Below are 19395 nucleotides of genomic sequence, written 5' to 3' on the forward strand. Positions count from 1 at the left end.
TGAAGGTTGTGTTAGTGTGGGAACATCTGGATCCACTGGCCCTCAGTGTGCATGATAACTCAACAACAGCACACTCGCAGGTGTGTGTGATATGAAATGTGTGTCTTCGGTTTGGAGCACGGGCAGGGAGAGATGGTAGAGGCCCTGCAGCGGCAGAAGGGGAGAGGCGGGGGCAATTAGGCTGACAAAGACAGCTCTGTGCCTGGGCCGGACCCTGAGGAGCCAGGCCGTCTGAGAGAAGCAGGCTGCAGCGCGTCTCCTGCACTCAAAGCACATTGTCCGCGCAGCTCAGGAGAAACACAGATGGAGGGGAGGCACCGGATTCGACATTCTTACACACACACAGGCTGTTGTGTACGATAGCAACCCCCCCTCCGACCATGACTCTGAAATAAAGGCTCCTTTCCCACGACAGGCTGACAGGTGAGCCCTGGAGTCTTACCTGCCTCGGCCAGACGACAGGAGCGCAGGTTTTTTTTATGTGACCAGCCATGTGATTTACTGATAAGTGAAGCACATTCTACTGTAATCAACTGAGTGATATTGAAATTATACATGAGGTATTGATACTTAAAAGACAATATGGAAAACAAAAGGTTAGGTTTGATACAACAGATACAATAGAAGCTGCTACAATGAACCGTTTGAGTCTGACTTGTGTTACTGTGACAATAGGATTATATACAGTACATACATATATATACACACACACACACACACACACACACACATACACTGTTCAAAGGAGGTTTGGGTTCAGTATTTTTTAAAAGAAATCATTAGCAATATCATTCAGCAAGGATGCATTAAATTGATCAGTCAAGACGTACAATGTTACAAATTTTTTGCTGTTCTTTTGAACTTTCTGTTCATCCAAGAATCTTGAAAAAATGTGTCAGCTTCCACAAAATTATCAAGGAGAAAAACCTTTTCCAATATTGATAATAATTATTTAAAAAATGTTCATTGAGCACCAAATTAGAATATCTGAATGACTTCTGAAGGATCATGTGACACTGAAGAAAAATCTTACTGACCCCAAACTTTTGAATATATATATATATATATTACATACACAACTGAACATAGTGGGTGTTTACTTGTGTCATATACACACACAATTTTTCAAAGCATTTAGACTTTATGTTCTCCTCTCCTCCCCATTATTTCCTGTCCTCTCTACTGCCTCCATAAATAATTAAAAAAGTGAACATCAGTTATTATTACAGCATAAACCAACATCAAGTGTCTACATGTAATTAGCACCACACATAACACCTACACATAGGTGAACACGCCTCATTCATCTCTCTCCAGCTGTCCATAAAATGTCAGAGAAGGCAGCCACTAGATGAGATACGACCCAACGCCATCAAGGCAGTCCCCACAACGTTGTTTACACCAAAACACTCGCTCTCCGCAACCTCCTGCGCGCCAAGCCTCAGGAATGTATCCCTGCTCAGATGCATTCGGCAGCAGCAGAATAACTGGAGATCTTCTCCTGCAGCGCTGCTGAGCCTCATGGGGAATACAGGACACAAAAGCAGCACTCAGGAAGCCGCTGTGTATTCATGGTTCTGAGAGGCTGGTGCTACCTGGTCCAACTGCTACAGCAGACCGCAGGGGGTGAATTGAGACCTGATGGTGTGTGTGGGTGGGTGTGTATGAGACTTGCTGGAGAATGTGGAGAATGACTGAGGCACTCAGGGATATAAGAGGGAGTCCAGGGAGTCAATCCACAGATGGGAGGCGCTAGAGAGCTGAGAATGCTCTTCTAGGTTGTGTAGTACAAGGTGGATCGGACTGTATTTTATAGGGCTATTGTAAGAGGTGTTAAATATATATACACTTATATACAAAAATACACACACACAAAACACTACACTAAATGTAATAAAAAGGTTTAATTTTGCACTTTTTTAGGATAGGTAGTATGCAGATGGACATTAAGATTTAGAATGCATGTTTTTTTGTTGTTGTTTTTTCATTGCTTACGACCCCTCACTTAATATTTAAAATAAATATGAAAATAAACATAATATAAATATGATTTTTAAATGTATTTGAACTATTTTTCTCACAGAGGCTACATTTATTTGATCAAAAAATGCAGTAAAAGTAATATTGTGTATATATAGTATTATTGTGTAATATTGAAAAAAAAAAAAAATTCAATATATTTTAAAATGAGCAGAATTTCTAGCTGCCATCCAGTCTTTAGTGTCAAATAATCCTCCAGAAATCTTATAAATACGATTATCTGATGCTCAAGAAAATTTCTTGTTATTATCAATGTTAAGAAGCGTTGTGCTGCTTAATATTTTTTTGGAAAATGTGTCACATTTATTTCAGGATTCTGTGATGAATAGAAAGTCTAAAAAATCAGCATTTATTTGAAGTAGCATTATTATTGAGTAACATTATATATGTCTTCATTGTCACTTTTGATCAATTTGATCCATCCTTGCTTAATAAAAGAATTCATTAATAACTTTTTTTTTTTTACTTTCTTATTTTCTTAAATTCTTAAAATAAATATAAATAGGTAATCAAAATGCAATGAACACTATTGAATTTCGAATGAATTTCGCTAAATGCTGACAATTTGCATGAAAACATTTCTGCGACAGTTTTAGCCAATATGGGGTAATATTTCCCAATACTCTTTTAATTTTTTATTACATAAGCAAAAGTATGTACCAGTGAAGTACACATTGTACTTTTAAGCACATAGCAGATGTATTTGAAATATGTGAATTAGGTTTCAGGTTTTTTTTGTGTGAATGTGACATACCTTGTACAGGCCGAAGAAACCCAGGTCACGGATGACAGAGAGAGCGCTGACGCGTGGCCCTGTGGTGATTTCTCCTGCCACCTGCAGTCGGATCTTCACGATCTCCAGAGGGTTTGTGAAGATCACCTGAGATCCCCCTGCCTGAAGATCACAGATTTTCACAGAACTTCATTAAAATTCATGTTTGTGAGTGAGAAGGGTAAATGAGGAAAAAATTATTGCTGAAAGTATGTACAGATCATCCGAGGTAAGTTTGATGTTACAGTTGTAAATACATTCTGATGAACCCAAAGTGGAAAAGCAAAAATGACAAGAGGGAAGTAATGCGATATTCACATTACAAGAGGACAATGCTTTAAACCGGGTCCTAAGAATGACTGTGCCATTGTCACTTTTTGAAGGAGGAGGAGGAGGTTATACCTGCCAAAGACAGACAGTGCCTGAAACATCACACAGAACACAAGCCCCTGGGGGCCTCTCAAAAAACAACTTCATGTCTCCAACCTTGTACTTGTGAGGCAGGAAAAAGGATTTACAGGTTGGAACAGGTTCCTCCGAGCTCTTTGAAACAGTTCGGCTTTGACGTGACGGCATCTGAGGCTGCAACAGAAGCATTTAAACATGTCTCGCCAAAGAGGCTGGCCGCTTGCCGCCTCCGTGCCCTATCTTTCCTGTTGCTCCTAGTTACTGAGGCTACACACAGAAAAACAGAGCAGAGTAATTAGATGGAAATCAGTTTCCATGGATTTCTTCTTCTTCCCTCAGACCTCCTTTTGAATACAGAAGGGCCTAACCGCTTGTTTGTTGTTGGTTTTTATCTTCTATTCTTTCAGAGATATTAACGAACGGGGCGTCTTACGGGAATCTGGTAAATTGGTCTTGAATCTCACAAAAGTACACATTTAAAAATCCCATTGAGTGTAAGGCAGCACATTTAAAAATAAAGATCATTATCATCTCATTGAAGGTGCACTTCAAATAGGATGGACCAGAATGACCCGCACTTTTCTTCCAGAGGAAATTACAGCTCAAGACATGCAGAAAGGGGTTCCTACCTTTCAGAACTCACAGCTCCGACTTAATAGTTGGCACATTTGATGAATTTGGTTTATTTTGGTTGTAAATTTTTTTTTTTTTTTTTTAAGTATTAGAGGCACAAATGAACTATCTATAATTATCTATAAAATTAACCTTCTGTACTGAATCTAACAATTAAAATCTTTGAAACCAAATTTATTTTCATAACTGAGTGAAAAGACATTCAATTCATGGTCATGAAAAAAAGTTTGAATTTCAAATGCTAAAATCTTAATGTAAACATTTAATTTTTGTTTAATTTGATTGCTAGAAAAAGTCACAAGTCACAAATCAACATTTTTTGAAGGTTAAGCACTTACTTTCACTGACCAATTATTTTGAAAAAACGAGTTTCACATCCTATTTTGTACCCTATTTATGGAAAATGCAACTTATTTATGTGGAAAGTAATCTTTTATGGTTAATTACGCCATCAGGGCCAAAGGCAATCTTTTTTTCCCTTGTTTAGGCAAGGAATAACACACTAAGGAGAGGGCCAGGCTATTAGCCGCATTAATTGGGTACTAATTGGATATTTAAAAAGTTACACAAAGAGAACAATGAAAAAGCAAACAAGAACATCAGTCAAAAGAAGACAACAGATCGATCACCTCTGGCCGAGAGGCAGTTTAAAGAGCGGGAAGCATGCGCTGCAACGTGACTGCAAGAAATGCGATTTGAGTGAAGAGTGAGCCAGTGTCGGCTCGACAATTCGGTGCTAATTACAAGGCAAGGTAATCCCCAGAGGCACTGTGAGCGTGTGTGCGTGTCTGAGGTGGGGGGGGGGGGGCTAATACACACTTTACTGGCAAGATGAGTGCAACTGAAAACAAATACTTACACACACCGAGCACATAAGCATCCCACACACACAAAACACTACAGTCTTCTAAAAACAATAGTTCAGCGCCAGACACAAACATTAGCTTCCCTTCATTAATACTCGCTCACATTCCATGCACTTAAATGGGATTACACAAGCGTTTTCATGTAGAAATGGGGGCACTGCTCAAAAAAAAAAGTTTCGCAACAGACTAAAAAACCTTTTACGAATACTGAGAAACAACAGACAAGCTAAATTAAATAGCTTTACAACTAGCACTGCAAATAAACAAAGCGTCACTGTATGCATGCCACAGTTTTCCCCCACTCTCTATGGCACTTTACGTTGGCTAAGAAGGTATTTTGAGTAACCCAGCCCTCAAATGAAGGCCAGCAACAACCAGATAAGAATCCGGCCAACTCTACGGCCAGCGAAGCGTGCCGTTCTTACCAAATGATCAACTCTTGGCAACTGTCAAGGGTCTAATTCAAAGGCTGCAATGTGAGAAGAGAGGAGCTTGAAATTTTAATCACCGCAGTTCCACAACCCTCACAATCTCTTGCTTTGCCCCTCTTTCGTTTTCTGTGATTTTTACTCTCCTCCCTCAGACAGGAACACTCACGGTGTGCAAATCAGCAGTCTAGTCTTTTCCCACTCAAACCAAATAAATATATTTGATTTGCCGTGGCTGCAGTGTCAATAAACACGGCTTTGAGCGAGCGGCGCGTGTACAGGCGTGAGAAGAGGAGCGGATCCTGCCAGGCCAAACATCGGGGATTCGAGCTGAGATGAAAGGAGCTGTCAGAGAAATCAGAAGAGGAAAAACATCTCCGTGGCACAAGCTCCCTTTCTGAGCTGACTTCATCTGCAACCAACCTGATGTTTCCGTAGCCATCTCTTTTCAAATCTCAGAGCAGAGATCTTGTGAGCTAAATGCACTCATGTCGGTATAATCGAGACTCGCAATCATCCAAGAGTCTGTGATACTTTTAAATGGAAACCCACACGTGTAGAAATGTTTTAGTAATGACTGTCATATGAAAGAGAGTCTTTCAGCATCCTGGGTCAGGGCAGACATGAAGAAGAAGGGTCTGGTTTTGACAGGTTTCAGGTATGACACAAACAGGAAAGCAACTGCTCTCTGAAATCTGAACTGAAGGCATTCGCTTTCACACAGATCAGACAAGAATGAACTGTAGCACATGTAAACGTTGCAATAATAACGTCAGTTTCACCTTTACGCTTCTAATGAAAAGGGTAAGTGATCCCCTGTTCATGCTTGTGAGGGGCAGGTTGAAAAAACAGCAGCTGTGGGGCGGCAGACTATGATTTAGAGGTGAGATGACAGTGAGAAGTGTTTTATACACATTTTTAAACACTGATGGGGCTGAAGTGTCTTTTCGGTCACCTCACAAAAGGAGAGAAGTGTTCCCTCAGGCCAAGGCTTAGAGCTCAAAGCCCACTTACATTCAAAACTAAACTCCTTATTGTCAGTGTACGGTTACTTTGTTATGTATGGTTTATATGTGACCCTGGACCTATATGTGACCCTGGAGCACAAAACCAGTTTTAAGTCGCTGGGGTATATTTGTAGCAATAGCCAAAAATAAATTGTATGGGTCAAAATTATTGATTTTTCTTTTATGCCAAAAATCATTAGGATATTAAGTAAAGATCATGTTCCATGAAAATATTTTGTAAATTTCCCACTGTAAATATATTAAAACTTAATTTTTGATTAGTAATATGCATTGCTAAGAACTTCATTTGAACAACTTTAAAGGTGATTTTCTCAGTATTTAGATTTTTTTGCACCCTCAGATTCCAGATTTTCAAATAGTTGTATCTCGGCCAAATATTGACCATACGTCAATGGCACGCTTATTTATTCAGCTTTCAGATGATGTATAAATCTCAATTTAATAAAATTGACCCTTATGACTGGTTTTGTGGTCCAGGGTCAGATATCAAAGCATAAAACTACTCACACATCCGCCAGCCAAGATTTCAGCAGGTATAGGAATGCTGCCATCTTTTTTCATAGTCTTTCCTCTCACAAAGTCGTTCACCTGTGGAAAAAACAATGTAGCAACAGATATCTATAGTTTCTTGGAGGAAGAGAACTGCATGACAGATTTTTTTTACACCTGCACAGATTCAGCACCTGTAGAAAGTTCTTTTTTTTCAGGATTCGAACACATCTTGTTTATTTTACTGGGAATGTTTTAGCATCCAATTCACTTAAGGAAATGTGCAAAAGTGACTTAATTTAAATGGGCACAGCTATAGCAGTCTGCACAATTCTTAGATTTTCCTATGGAAGCCTGTTTGTGCCTCAGAATAAAAAAGAAAAACAAAAAACAAAAAAAACTAAGACATCAAGTCACAATTACAAGCAATCACAATTGTAATATATTTAATTGCAACTGTGCGATATAAATTCACAATTTTGAGATATAAAGTTGCAATTTTGAGATATAAAGTAACAACTGTGAGACAAAGTCACAATTGTGAAAAGTCCTAATTTTTGTATGAAATTTCAATTTTGAGAAAGTCAGCTGTGAGATATCAAATCTGTAGTTGCCATTTTTAGCTCTAAAGATATAAAGTCAACTGTGAGTTATCAGGTCATAATTTTGAGATATAAAGTCACAATTTTGAGATATACTGTATTAAGTTGAATTGTTGACATATAAAGTGAAAATTCTGATCATTAAAAAGTCAAACTTTTGAGAAAAGTGAAAATTTTGGATAAAAAGCCACATTTGTGAGATATGAAGTCACAAGTGTAAAACATAAATTTGTAATTCTAAGAAAAAAAATTACATTTGTGATATAAAGCTGTAAATGTGACACAGTGAAGCCACGCTGTGAGATACAAAGACGTGACTGTGAGATTAAAAACCACAATTGTGGGATATAAAGTATAAGTGAGCCTGCTGTTGCCCAAATCAGGAATGCAAGAATGTATGTGCTTTGACAGGGGATCAAACAGAAAACAGATTCACTTCTTTTTCAAGGGGCTAAGGCGAGGCACTGAAGTCAGGCAGCAGGCGGGAGAAACAGAGGGGTGTATTTCTGAGGAGTTAAGGGCTTTGGTTTTAAGAGGCCACGCTGATGTGGTGAAGGCAGAGCACTTACTGTAAGCTTTATGGCTTTCTCGGGAGCCACGCCCAGAAGCTGTGGTACAAGGCCTATAATTAGAAAACAAGTTGATTAAAAAAGACAGGGGTGAGGGAAGCACGACTTTCCTCAATATAAAAGCTGCAGTGCTGCCTCCAATTCTCTATCATCCACACACTAATGAACACTATTGATGTGGAGTGTATAAATATTGGAAAATTAACAGTACTACAAACTCTTTTTCCCTTTAAAAACCAAAACCAAAGTTTACATAGCCCTCAATTACAACGCAGATTTCTGGCTTAGACAAAAACAAAACTAAATAATCTGATTTAAAAGTGAAGTCCCACTCCCGGCAGTAACAAACAAGAGCAGTAATGTGGGCAAAGTATTCAAGTGTAGATAGGCCACACAGTTAGAAGAATACAAACACTAAAATTTCCTGCATGCATAGCCTACGGAGTGCATTTGTGTTTATATACAAGCAGATTAATTAGAAAATAATATTTTCTAAACTTAATCATCCATAAACAATTATTGTTCATGCATGCTGCTGATTGTTTTGTGTTTGCCAGGACAGTGACATCATCGGCTGTCATCTTTACCAATTTCTGAGCATCTACTTTGTCAATAAACAATCAGCGTGACTTTGCCTGAGCAAATTTGTGTCTCGAATAATAGTAAGTATGTTTATTACTGTCCTGCATTAAGGGATCTGATAGGAAAAGCTGAAAAAATATGCTAAAGATTATTTAAAATAAAATAAAATAAAATAATTTTCAGCTACAATAATTGTTTAACCCAACTAAGATGCATTCAAAATCATGTGGCTCAAAAATCTGCCATTTCAAATCAAGCTAGAATGAGAAAGATACTTCTGTACTAAATGTACACTAAATTTTGTGTTGGTCTTTAAAGTATATTTTATGCATTTGCTAAAAGCCTGGACTGCTCACTTCTTTGTTTAAAAACTAAACTATCCATTTGTAAAACAAAAGCACTTAGTGCTCACTTCAGATATAGGGCTCTCTGTCATAAAGCACTGATATGCTCTACTAAAACGAGCACTGAATTTTCGTACCATCCCCGTTATAATTCTGCACGGGTGATGAAGATCTCAGCCTCTCTTTTGTCAGCTTTATGATTGACAAATACCAGTAGCTAGTGTTCTTAATAGAGGTCACATGGCAATCGCACCTTGCAATCACAATTTGAATCTGTGACCTCAGAATGCTTTAAAAACTCATGTTCCAACTCTAAAATCAGAGCAGATACTTGTTATCTGAGCGCCATTGACTGCGTAGAGCATTCATGTTCTTCATTGTTAAGTTCCTGTGCTGGTATGTGCCCTTTCATGCTCTCCACATTGTCCCCTCAAGCAGCAAAGGTAGACTTAATCTCTTCAAAGCAGGTAAGGTCAGAGGGAAGATGACCTACTCCTGGCTTTCATGAAAACTCTTTTTGTTCGTGCGTCCCTGATGGCCTGGCTGCACAAAGCCACTGACCTCTGTAGAGGCCGAAGGAGCCCTCGTAGCGTACAACCTTCTTGAAACAGTCAATGCTGTTCTTGTACATCAGCTCGTCCACGAAGGAACCTGAAGAACGTTGGTTCTGCATGCGGGTCTTCACCAGGTCGATGGGGTACACGGCAGTGGCACCCACGGCTGTCATGAGAGGAAATTTGTTTCAAACTATGTACGATATTGAATAGTATGAATGTTCAAGGAATAGTTCACCCAAAAATTTTAATTTGCCAAAAATGTATTCACTCTCAGGCCATCCAAAGCACCATATACAAGCGAAAACGGTCCAAAACATCTCTAAACAAATATGATGATGTAAGAGGACAACAGGAAACAGGGGTTTTCACTGGGAGAAACATTATTATGGATAATTTTTTATATATTATGGACAGGTATTTTGGACAGAAGCAATAGTTTAAAGTTACAACGCTTTAATGATGGGACTTGTTTCTTACAAACACTTTTCATTTACAAGACCAATTACATGATTACATTTACATGATCAATTACATGATCAATTACTGGACTACTGTAATGTCTTTATCAGCTATTTTGAAGGCACCCGTTCACTGCAGAGGATCCATTGGTAATGTAATGCTAAATTTCTCCAAATCTCTTCTGATGAAGAAACAAGAGTTATATCTTGGAGACCCTAAACATGAGTACATTTTCAGCAAATGTTCATTTTTGGGTGAACTATTCCTTTAAAATAGAAAATATGCTGGCTGATGAAGGACACAGCAAACAAGAACAAAAAAGATAGAAAGGGAAGAAAGATATTTTAGAAGAACACATCAGTCAGTTCTTATCTGACAACTTTGGGGTGGACACAAAGGGGATACAGCACCGACAGGCTTAATTAAAGAGTGAGTCGTCCTGCACTACCTCCTTATTACCTTGTCTCCTCCGAGAGAGCCAGACTGGAGCCAAACACAGGGCCAAGCACCACCTCCTTACGTACACACAGTCCAACACACACACACACACATACCTCTGATCACTGACAGGTACAAAAGGAGGTTCCCATGGTGCATAACCTCATTTAACTAGAGAAATAGCCCCCTATGAAGGCAATAGGGCAGGCTTTGTTTTTCTTTTTGTGCAGTCCTGCTATTTCTCGTGTGGAGGAGGGGCTGCTGCTAGTGCAGGCTCAGGTAAAGGAGTGGTGCAAAATGATCTGTGACTGACTCACCTCCAGCCACAGAGCCCAGAGTGAACCTGTACGCCGACTCAGCGGCCTGAAGCAGAACTGGGCGAGATGCATCCCCACCAGAATGCTATGGAGAAAGAAAATAAAAAGATAATATAATATAATATAATATAATACAAAATAATAAATTACATAATATAATAACAACACTCTAATGCAATAAAAATAATAATAAACATCTCTTGAGCACTAAATCAGCATATTAGAATGATTAAAAATAGAACATTTTAATATAAGAGAAAATATAGAATCGAATAGAATGTAATATATAACTTATAAAAAAAAAAGCTGTTATCAAAAGCAACATTTTCACTTATTTTATTTTCGATACATTTACTATTATTCTAAAATGAACATGGAAAAGAAAGAATGCATATGTTGAAACTTTTGACTAAACACTGACATAATTTTATTAGGATTTTACAATGTAATAAAATACTTAATTTAGTTTAATCCAAAATCTGTAGATAATTAGAAATGCTACTTTTATCATAGTGTTAGTTTAGACAAGCAGGAACCACAATCAAGTGGGTTCAATCAGTGTCCCAGCCACGGCCGTAGCCCTACAGTTACAGAGAGCATAAGAAATAAGGCCAGCCAGAATCATCCAAGCGTCCCATGCTGCATTCCCCGCTGGAGATACAGCCGCCCTGCCTACCCGAGACCACCTGTCAAGAACCTCAAGGTACTGTAACTGCCCAGATTGCCACTGTGCCCCCCTTCCAGACTCACTGAGGGGTTAAGGGTGTGGGATGAACTGTGTTGGGGGGAAGTGGTGAGGGAGAGCTGGCCAGCAGCCCATAAGGCCAGACCACAGCCCAAAGCAGCTCATTGTGGTGGGACTGGCGTCTCTGTCCCAGGCCCCCGCTTCGTATGGCCCTGTACGAAGGAATAACTCAGCCCTTAATGTGTTTGGAGGCAGGACTTCTGTTAAAATAAAGAGGGAATATCTAGGCACAGACACACTCTCTTTCTTTTCCCTGTAGAGTCTTCAAGACTTTCTGTCTGTTTTCATTTCCCCTCATCTCACCATCAGACGTTGATAAGTTTCCTCGACTGCTGGGCTTGCGTTTCATTTACAGCTTTTTATATGTGTGATCTGTGTACTGACGACAGATGCAGATATTCTCTTCTTTCACTGCTCTGGTCAAAGCGAAGACGAGAGCTCAGCAGTAGCTGACGGAAAAATCCAGAGGGGCTGAAAATGATGCATTGATCAGAAGCACTTATAAACACAAGTTCTCAAAATATATCTTTAACTTCAGCAAACGTGATGTTAAAGAATGAATGAACCAATAACATCAATATGAGTAAAAGTAGCACATTTAGATAACTTTAACTTGTTAAAGTGATTTGATAGGATATCTAAGGATATTCAAGTCACATTTCTGCAATGACAGAACAAAGAAAAATATAGAACAATCCACTCTGGGTGTGTCCAAATCCGCTCCCTATTTCAACTACAAGTGTGCTAACCACAGAGTCAAAATCATTCAATCACTGTCAAAATTGTTCAAATACATGAAACATTCCCAAAATTCATGATAAATGCCACTACATTCATTTACTGGAAATTCTGTTGTGTCTTACTAAGTATTGAAATTCTCAGAGAATGAGTACAAATATAAATGCATGAAGAAAAAAATTTGCTGTCATTAAGATTATTATTATTATTTTTTTGGTTCAAGTTCAAGTTCAAGTTCAAGTTTAAGTTCATGATTATTTATAAAGCTCATTTAAAAACAACAAGTGTACCAAAGTTCTGTACAACTGTAAACAGTTTTTGGCAAGATAAATATAAAACAAAAACTAACTCGTAAATTAAAATTAAATAAGCTAGATAAGCCATAAACAAGTAAACCCTTTTTATAGTGCATTTTGTGGCTTTGATTTATTGCATTTGGTTCACGTCTGAATGTCATTATACACGTATTATCTGTTTGTCTTTAAAAAATGCAGGAAAAGTGAATATTTTAAAATGGCACTGTACATTTTACCAACTACAGTGAAGTAGCACAATGGCATAACAGTTTTAATGCACAACCTCATAACTGAGACATAGTCTCCCAAAAGTTAGTGGACCAAGGCCCAGTTTATACCGATCTCTATAATCTTTTAAGATAAGTTTATACTCTGATGTTCTGAGGGTTACCTGTCTTTGAATCTCAGCAAGGTTGTAAGGAAGAGCTCCCTCCTCCAGAGGTGCAATCATCTCAATGTCAAATAAACCAACACGTCTGTAAAAAGCAAAAACATGGGCAAACATAATTAAACAGTTAAACAGACTCCTTTTTTCTGTGTTTTCAGAGCACAACATCTCAAAAGTGTTTGAGGAAATGTGGAATAGTGTGCCCTCACAAGTAACAACCTCCAAAATCTTGACTCAAAGTGAGGTGGGTAATTACAGTATCACATTGCAAAGAAATAATAATGTCCAAAAACCAACTCCTGATCACCATTTGCTCCATTTGAGACCTACCCAGTAGTGTCATGAGTCAGTTCAAAGGTCATAATATCTGACTCTTCAAAAATGTGCATGTGATATCTTTGGTTTTGGAAAGAGGGGTTTAACTCACCATGATTACACCACTCTATGGCTCAGAGCAGATATTTTGTAAATATACTTCCATGTTCATTACTGTACTGGTAAGAACTTTGCAGCAGTTACGTTAGTGTGGAAACATGTGTGCCGCATAATGCTGCAGGAAAGTTAGAACAAGCTGGACCGTGTTCAAAACCTCCCGCTGTACAATAATAGGAGGAATCAATCATCAACAACTAAACAACCACAACAACAATACAATAAAAAAAACACAAAAAAATCCTCACACAAATAAATAAAAAACAAACAAACAATTCTTTTATAAGATGGCGAGAGTGGCTAGAGGGCTCTGAAACACAGGCTGAGCTGAAGTATGTTATGGCTGAGCCTCGAACCCTCCTTTTGATGGGCAGAGGCTCCCAGACGATGATTCAGCAAGGCCCTGTCGCCATGGTGACTCACCCTCTTGGCTCAGACAGGTCAGCCAGCTGGAAGAGGATGTCCACTTCCATAGGGGTCACCTGGCCAAACCTTTGGGCAGCAATGATGAACTCCTCTGCAAAACAGGGAAAGAGAGTGCAGAAAACTGCTAAATATTTTATTTAATCATATATACACAGTGGCCTGTTTTTCAAAAACATTTTTTGTAATTCATGCTTACTAAAATAAGTTTTCCCATTTGAATATATTTTAAAGTGTAATTTATTCCTGTGATGGCAACGCTCAGTGTCACATAATCCTTTCGAAATCATTCTAATATGTTGATTTGATGCTCAAAAAAACATTTATTTTTATTATCAGTTGAAAACACTTTCACATCCTTTAATTAAATGAAAACTCAAAAAAACACCATCAAGATTCTTTAATGAATGGAAAGTTCAAAAGAACAGCATTTATTTAAAATAGAGATTTTTATAGCAATGTGAAAAGTCTTTACTGTCAAGTGTTTACTTTTAATCCATTTAATGCATTCTTGTTAAATAAAAGTATTAATTTCTTAAAAATAAAAAATAAATAAAAAGCAAACAAAAAAAAAACTAATCTTACTGATCCCAAACTTTTCAACTGTAGCATTTTGGCCACTTAAAGGGGTCATCGGATGCCCATTTTTCACAAGTTAATATGATTCTTTAGGGTCTTAATGAAAAGTCTGTAACATAGTTTGGTTAAAATTTTTCAATGGTAGTGTAAAAAACTGCTTTTTTACCCTGTCAAAAACAGCTCTTTTTTGAAAGCAAGCCGTTTTGTAGCATTTTCCTTTAAATGTAAATGAGCTCTGCTGACCCCTCCCCTCTCTTCTAAACTGCTCTCTGCCGCATTCCAGTGTTGCCAAGTCCGCAGTTTTTCCACAGAATTGGGCTACTTTAACACTGTTGCCCCGGGTTGCATTTCATGTCCGTGGGTTGAAGAGACCCCAATAACATGATATTTAGCCCCTGGAATGCAAATTTTACTGGAGGATCACCGACGAAAAACTTGAATTTTACCCCCCTCGAAACACGATTGGGCTAGTTTTGAGTAGCAATTGGGCAGGTTTTGTTGCGAAAACCTGGCAACCCTGCCGCATTCATTGTGAACTTGCTAATTAGCACATTATTAGGAAAGCAATTTTCAGAAATTCATTAAAAAAAACTTTTTTTCTGTAGGTGAATCTGGACCACGAATGATTCGTGCAGAGATGCATTTATGTAGATCAGGGGCACATTCCCTTCAGAAACAAATATAATCCACTGCGTCTTCAGCGGTCAGATGTCAGGAGTAAATGATGACTGCTATGTTCGCTATTTCATCCAACAATTGAACACCTTAATCGCTTAAGAGAAATTCTTGTCTTCATTTGCTCCAGCTGTGAAACAATAGCGGACTGACAACAGCGCTCTTAGGGCGGGTCTAAGGTAAGACACCAGTCCAGTCTGTGCTGAAACGCTACTGTCAATCAAACTATCGTGGGAGGGGCCTGTTTTTGTGACATCACACAGACAGGCATCTAAGACTGGCTCGATTTGAGAAAGGGTTAAAGATTTTAGTAGATAAAAAAAAAAAAACTGGGTGGATTTTTATCATTATAGCATCAGCATCCGGTGCAATAATGATAAAATTTAGCATGATGATAACATTAAGCATAAAGATAACGTCAACCAACAAAAAACACAATCAATCCATTAAAAAAAACTACAAAAAAAAAAAACGAAATAAAATATTCAATCAAGTGGCATCCGCAAACAAATGATGCAAAACCTTTTCTCAGAACTTCTCTGTCATTTTTGCAATTATTTTTAGCCAACTGGTAGCAAGGTCATTTTTAGCGGATGTCTGTATTTAGTCAGTGGGTGAATTACATTTGAAAGTGAGCATCACTGTGTCTCACTTACTCAGAACGGCAGCGCACTTGAAGTAAACACTCAGAACGCATCCCTACCTGATCATGTAGTAAATAATGAATTCAAATATTTAGTAAATCATTGAGTCTGGCTTGTATTGGATATCAGTTGGTAGTGTAGGTTAAGTGTAGAGTGGTAATCAGCAGAATGAACACAGTGGGATTCCCACTGCACTGGTATAGAGTGACTAGCCTGAAAAAGGCAGCAAGTGTTCTTACACAGAGCCCTATTGAATCAAGGCCAGCTCAGCTTACCCCAGCCTTAAACACGCTGTGAAGTGTGAAGAACGCTCCAATCAAAGATCACGCAGGGCATCTGTCTCTTCAGCTCCCATCAAAAACAAACACCGGCTACAGATAAAGTGTGAGGAACATGCCGCCAAGAGCATTCAACCTGCCAAAAATCATATTTGATTCTACAAAAGTTGTAAATGTATTTTCAAGTATCAGAACGGAAAACGGCACCGCACTTGAACGAAAGCAATGAAATAAGTGAGATGAAAAAAGTAACTCTGAAATCACGCGTCGTGATCGAAAGCAATGAAATAAGTGAGATGAATTTCTTCATAATAACCACAACAACAATAAGAAAAACCACACAAAATGTTTTTATAGATTTACAAGCAATCTTTTTTTTTTCTATCTGCAACCATTGTGCGGGGTGATGTGTTCCCTATTTTCCCAAGGTGGCAAACGATGGCTGTTGCAATGATGAAACTATGCTTCGGCATACCGCTCAAAACATACGGAACCAATCAGCTGTGGGTCAACAAGAGTAGTAGACATGGAAATTCGCACGCACAGGTCCCAGCGGAGCCCAATGGCGGCCTACAGCCTCTGTGGGAACAGCAGCGGTAAATGTAGCCTCCCCACCCCTGGCCCCGGTCTCCACAGGGCTGATAGCATCGCAGGCTGGGTGTGTACAGCAAGAGTGTGTGTCCAAGACGCAGAGCTCCATTGCAGCCAGACTATGAGGGCTGTTTCACAGGTCAGCAGTTGGCCAAGGAGACACAGATCAAGGGTTTTTTAAGGTTTTGGGGGCTTTGTTTTAAAAGCCCTCCTTGATGGGCTACTGACAGGTTTTTTAAAGATATTTATCATCCTTTAATATGCTAAACATGACTTATCACAACAGTAATATTACACTAGTATTGTGCAAGTTGTTAAAAATGTATATAAATAATTAAAATTTAAATCGTAATAATTGAGTGAGAAAAAAATTCAGCAATTTAACTTTTTTAATTAAATTTTTTAAAGTGCATAACAACATATGTAAGAAATCTAAAAAAAAATTTAAACTTCTAAATTTTTTTTTTTTTATTAAATGGTTTTTAGAGCTAGATGTATTATTTAACACTTAGAAATATATATATTTAAAAGTCCACAACAACATATGTAAGAAATATGTAAATTTGTTTTTAAAAAGTAGAATTTGACAGAGTAACAAAAATTGGAGTGGTTTTGAAAATTAAAAAAGAATGCAGCACAATTAGTTATTTATTTACATTAAATTACACACATTACATATGTGCACAACAACATTTGTAAGACATATAATTGTTCAAAAAAATTAATAAGAATGTGACGAGTATATATATATATATATATATATATATATATATATATATATATATATATGTGTGTGTGTGTGTGTGTGTGTGTGTGTGTGTGTGTGTGTGTGTGTGTGTGTGTGTGTGTATTAAATTACACATATTATGTAAATGCAAATAATTATATTGCCCCAAAAAACACATACACATGAAAAGCAAACTCTGATGTCTCCAGCAATGCAGTGTGGGTAATTTTGTGTTTTTGGGGCACATAAAGTCAGCCTAATCAGGAGAGGCAGGACAAAGTCAAAACAAAACAAGATTACAAAAAAACAACACTACTAACCTTTAGTAACTTCCACGTCTTTGCGGTTGCCTGCCAGGGTGGTGTAGATCTTCCTAATGAGCTCCATGTTGTTTAGCAGAGAGTTGAAGCCATTAAAGTAGGAAAAGCTGACCTGATGTGACGTACTTCCACCGGCCGCCTGCAAAATTGGCAGACATACAGACATTTGAACGAAGACATCCTTTTATGAGGGACAGAGGTGATAAATAGCTGAGAATTCTATGGAGTGCCAAACATTAATCAAGCTACAGTGCAGCGACATCTTTAGCACTTCCACCCCACAGAGCGCTAAATAAATACACGTGTTTCACAGAAAGGCACACTGGTAATTTCAGAGGGATTTAAGCTCGAGGGCCATTTTTAATTAAGCTGTTTTATGAGAAGAGGGACATATAAAGTGGAAAACTAACATGAGGTAAATCTTTAAACAGCATCTGATAGAATGCTCCTTGGTGTAAAAACTCCCTTTGCCACTCTGATAGTGAAAGAAAAAGAAAACTAGCCAGTGACCAATTTCATTTATGCTGCAATATAAAAAGTATTTATGAAATGTAACATTTTTGGAAAGTAGACGAATTGTAGTTTGGCTAAAATAGTGCTTGTATAGTTTTCTTCAGGCCTGAGAGGGGCTGGGAAAGAAAAGCAACAGCAGATTGTCTCTCACTAGATGGCGCTGTGTGCTTTGCAGAAATAGTGGAGTCTACCTGAAGCCACAAACATCATACCTGCTCTGATCTGGTCCGATCTGATCATACCTGCGTTTCCTTAACCAAGATGTCATTTGTAAAATCCCTGCATAAACCTGTCCACAAAAAGTATAAACCTTATTGTAGATGGGATAAAATGTTTACACCTCCTGTCTTGTTTTGCAAGGCATCTAAATTAGAGGATTGAGTGTATAGACTGGGTCTGACGAGCGTATTGTCTTTAATTTATTTCTAATGGCCTCAAAATTGTGTGTTTACAAACATCTCCTAGAATCCCAAGGATTGTGAGGCACAAACCGTGGAGAAAATGACAGACTCCACCGAGTGTGTATAAAACAATACTTACAAAAAAAAAACAACCAAAAAAAAAAAACATCCCAGTGGTTTACGCGATACAGAAGTCTATCACAAAACTGTCATACAATACAACCACTGGCTAAAATAGCTAAAACATAAATAAAAATAAAAAACAAACTCACTGCAACTAAGCATTCCTCCACAAATGGTGTGAGCATGTGGGGTCTGATGGTCACCATGATGTCCCTGAAGTCCAGAGCGGTGATGGTGCCTGTCCTGGCCTTGTCTCTTTGCATAAAAGCCTGTCTAGCATGTTCAAGCTGCATCTCCTGCAACACAATACATGTCAATCAGTCTGTGCATGCTAGTAGTTTACACAATGCTGAATTGGAGTGATTTGTACTGCAAAAAAAAAAAGGATATATTACATGCTTGTGATTTTATGCATGTGATCCATTATGTACAGATGGCCTTAATTATGTAAAAATGTAAATGTAAATCTATCTTTGAATGGTAAAAGCAGATGATTTATAAATATGAAATATAAAGACTATATAAGTAAATACAATAAATGTAATGATTAAATTAACCCTGTGCATCGATCTAAATCAAAATATGTCAAAATGTTTAGTCTAAACCATAATAAAGATTTATATTTATAAATTATAATACTATTAATTTTACTTAATCATAAATGCTATTTTAATTACAATAATACTTATGTTATTACATGGGCTACAAAAAAAATATATATATATATATATATATATATATATATATATATATATATATATATATATATATATATATATATTATATATATATATATATATATATATATATATATATATATATATATATTATTTCAAATGTAAAAAAAAAATCTGTAAAAATCTATTTTTATTTATAAAAGTATCATACAACGTCACCCATGATGTTTCAATGAAATTTCTATTTTATGTGTGTGTTATTATTTTCAATTAATTTATTAGCTTGCAGACATGCTTGAAAGACATTTGGAGA

The 19395-nt window shown here is 37.6% G+C and overlaps 1 protein-coding gene across 7 annotated transcripts in view; it reads right to left on the reverse strand.

Annotated features, from left to right (window-relative positions):
- The window catches only part of LOC109110975 (calcium-binding mitochondrial carrier protein Aralar2), a 41231-nt gene that overhangs the window by 11128 nt on the left and 10708 nt on the right, over nucleotides 1–19395 (reverse strand). For all 7 annotated transcript variants that reach the window (XM_042776976.1, XM_042776974.1, XM_042776977.1 and 4 more), the window contains 9 exons: nucleotides 18555–18701; nucleotides 17369–17507; nucleotides 13555–13648; nucleotides 12703–12787; nucleotides 10533–10617; nucleotides 9323–9481; nucleotides 7836–7888; nucleotides 6683–6763; nucleotides 2795–2935 (listed from right to left, as the gene is read on the reverse strand). In XM_042776976.1, the coding sequence (XP_042632910.1) occupies nucleotides 2795–2935; nucleotides 6683–6763; nucleotides 7836–7888; nucleotides 9323–9481; nucleotides 10533–10617; nucleotides 12703–12787; nucleotides 13555–13648; nucleotides 17369–17507; nucleotides 18555–18701 (984 nt within the window). The remainder of the gene's footprint in view (nucleotides 1–2794; nucleotides 2936–6682; nucleotides 6764–7835; nucleotides 7889–9322; nucleotides 9482–10532; nucleotides 10618–12702; nucleotides 12788–13554; nucleotides 13649–17368; nucleotides 17508–18554; nucleotides 18702–19395) is intronic.

Source organism: Cyprinus carpio, chromosome A19 (genome assembly GCF_018340385.1).
Source record: "Cyprinus carpio isolate SPL01 chromosome A19, ASM1834038v1, whole genome shotgun sequence".
Taxonomy (NCBI): domain Eukaryota; kingdom Metazoa; phylum Chordata; class Actinopteri; order Cypriniformes; family Cyprinidae; genus Cyprinus; species Cyprinus carpio.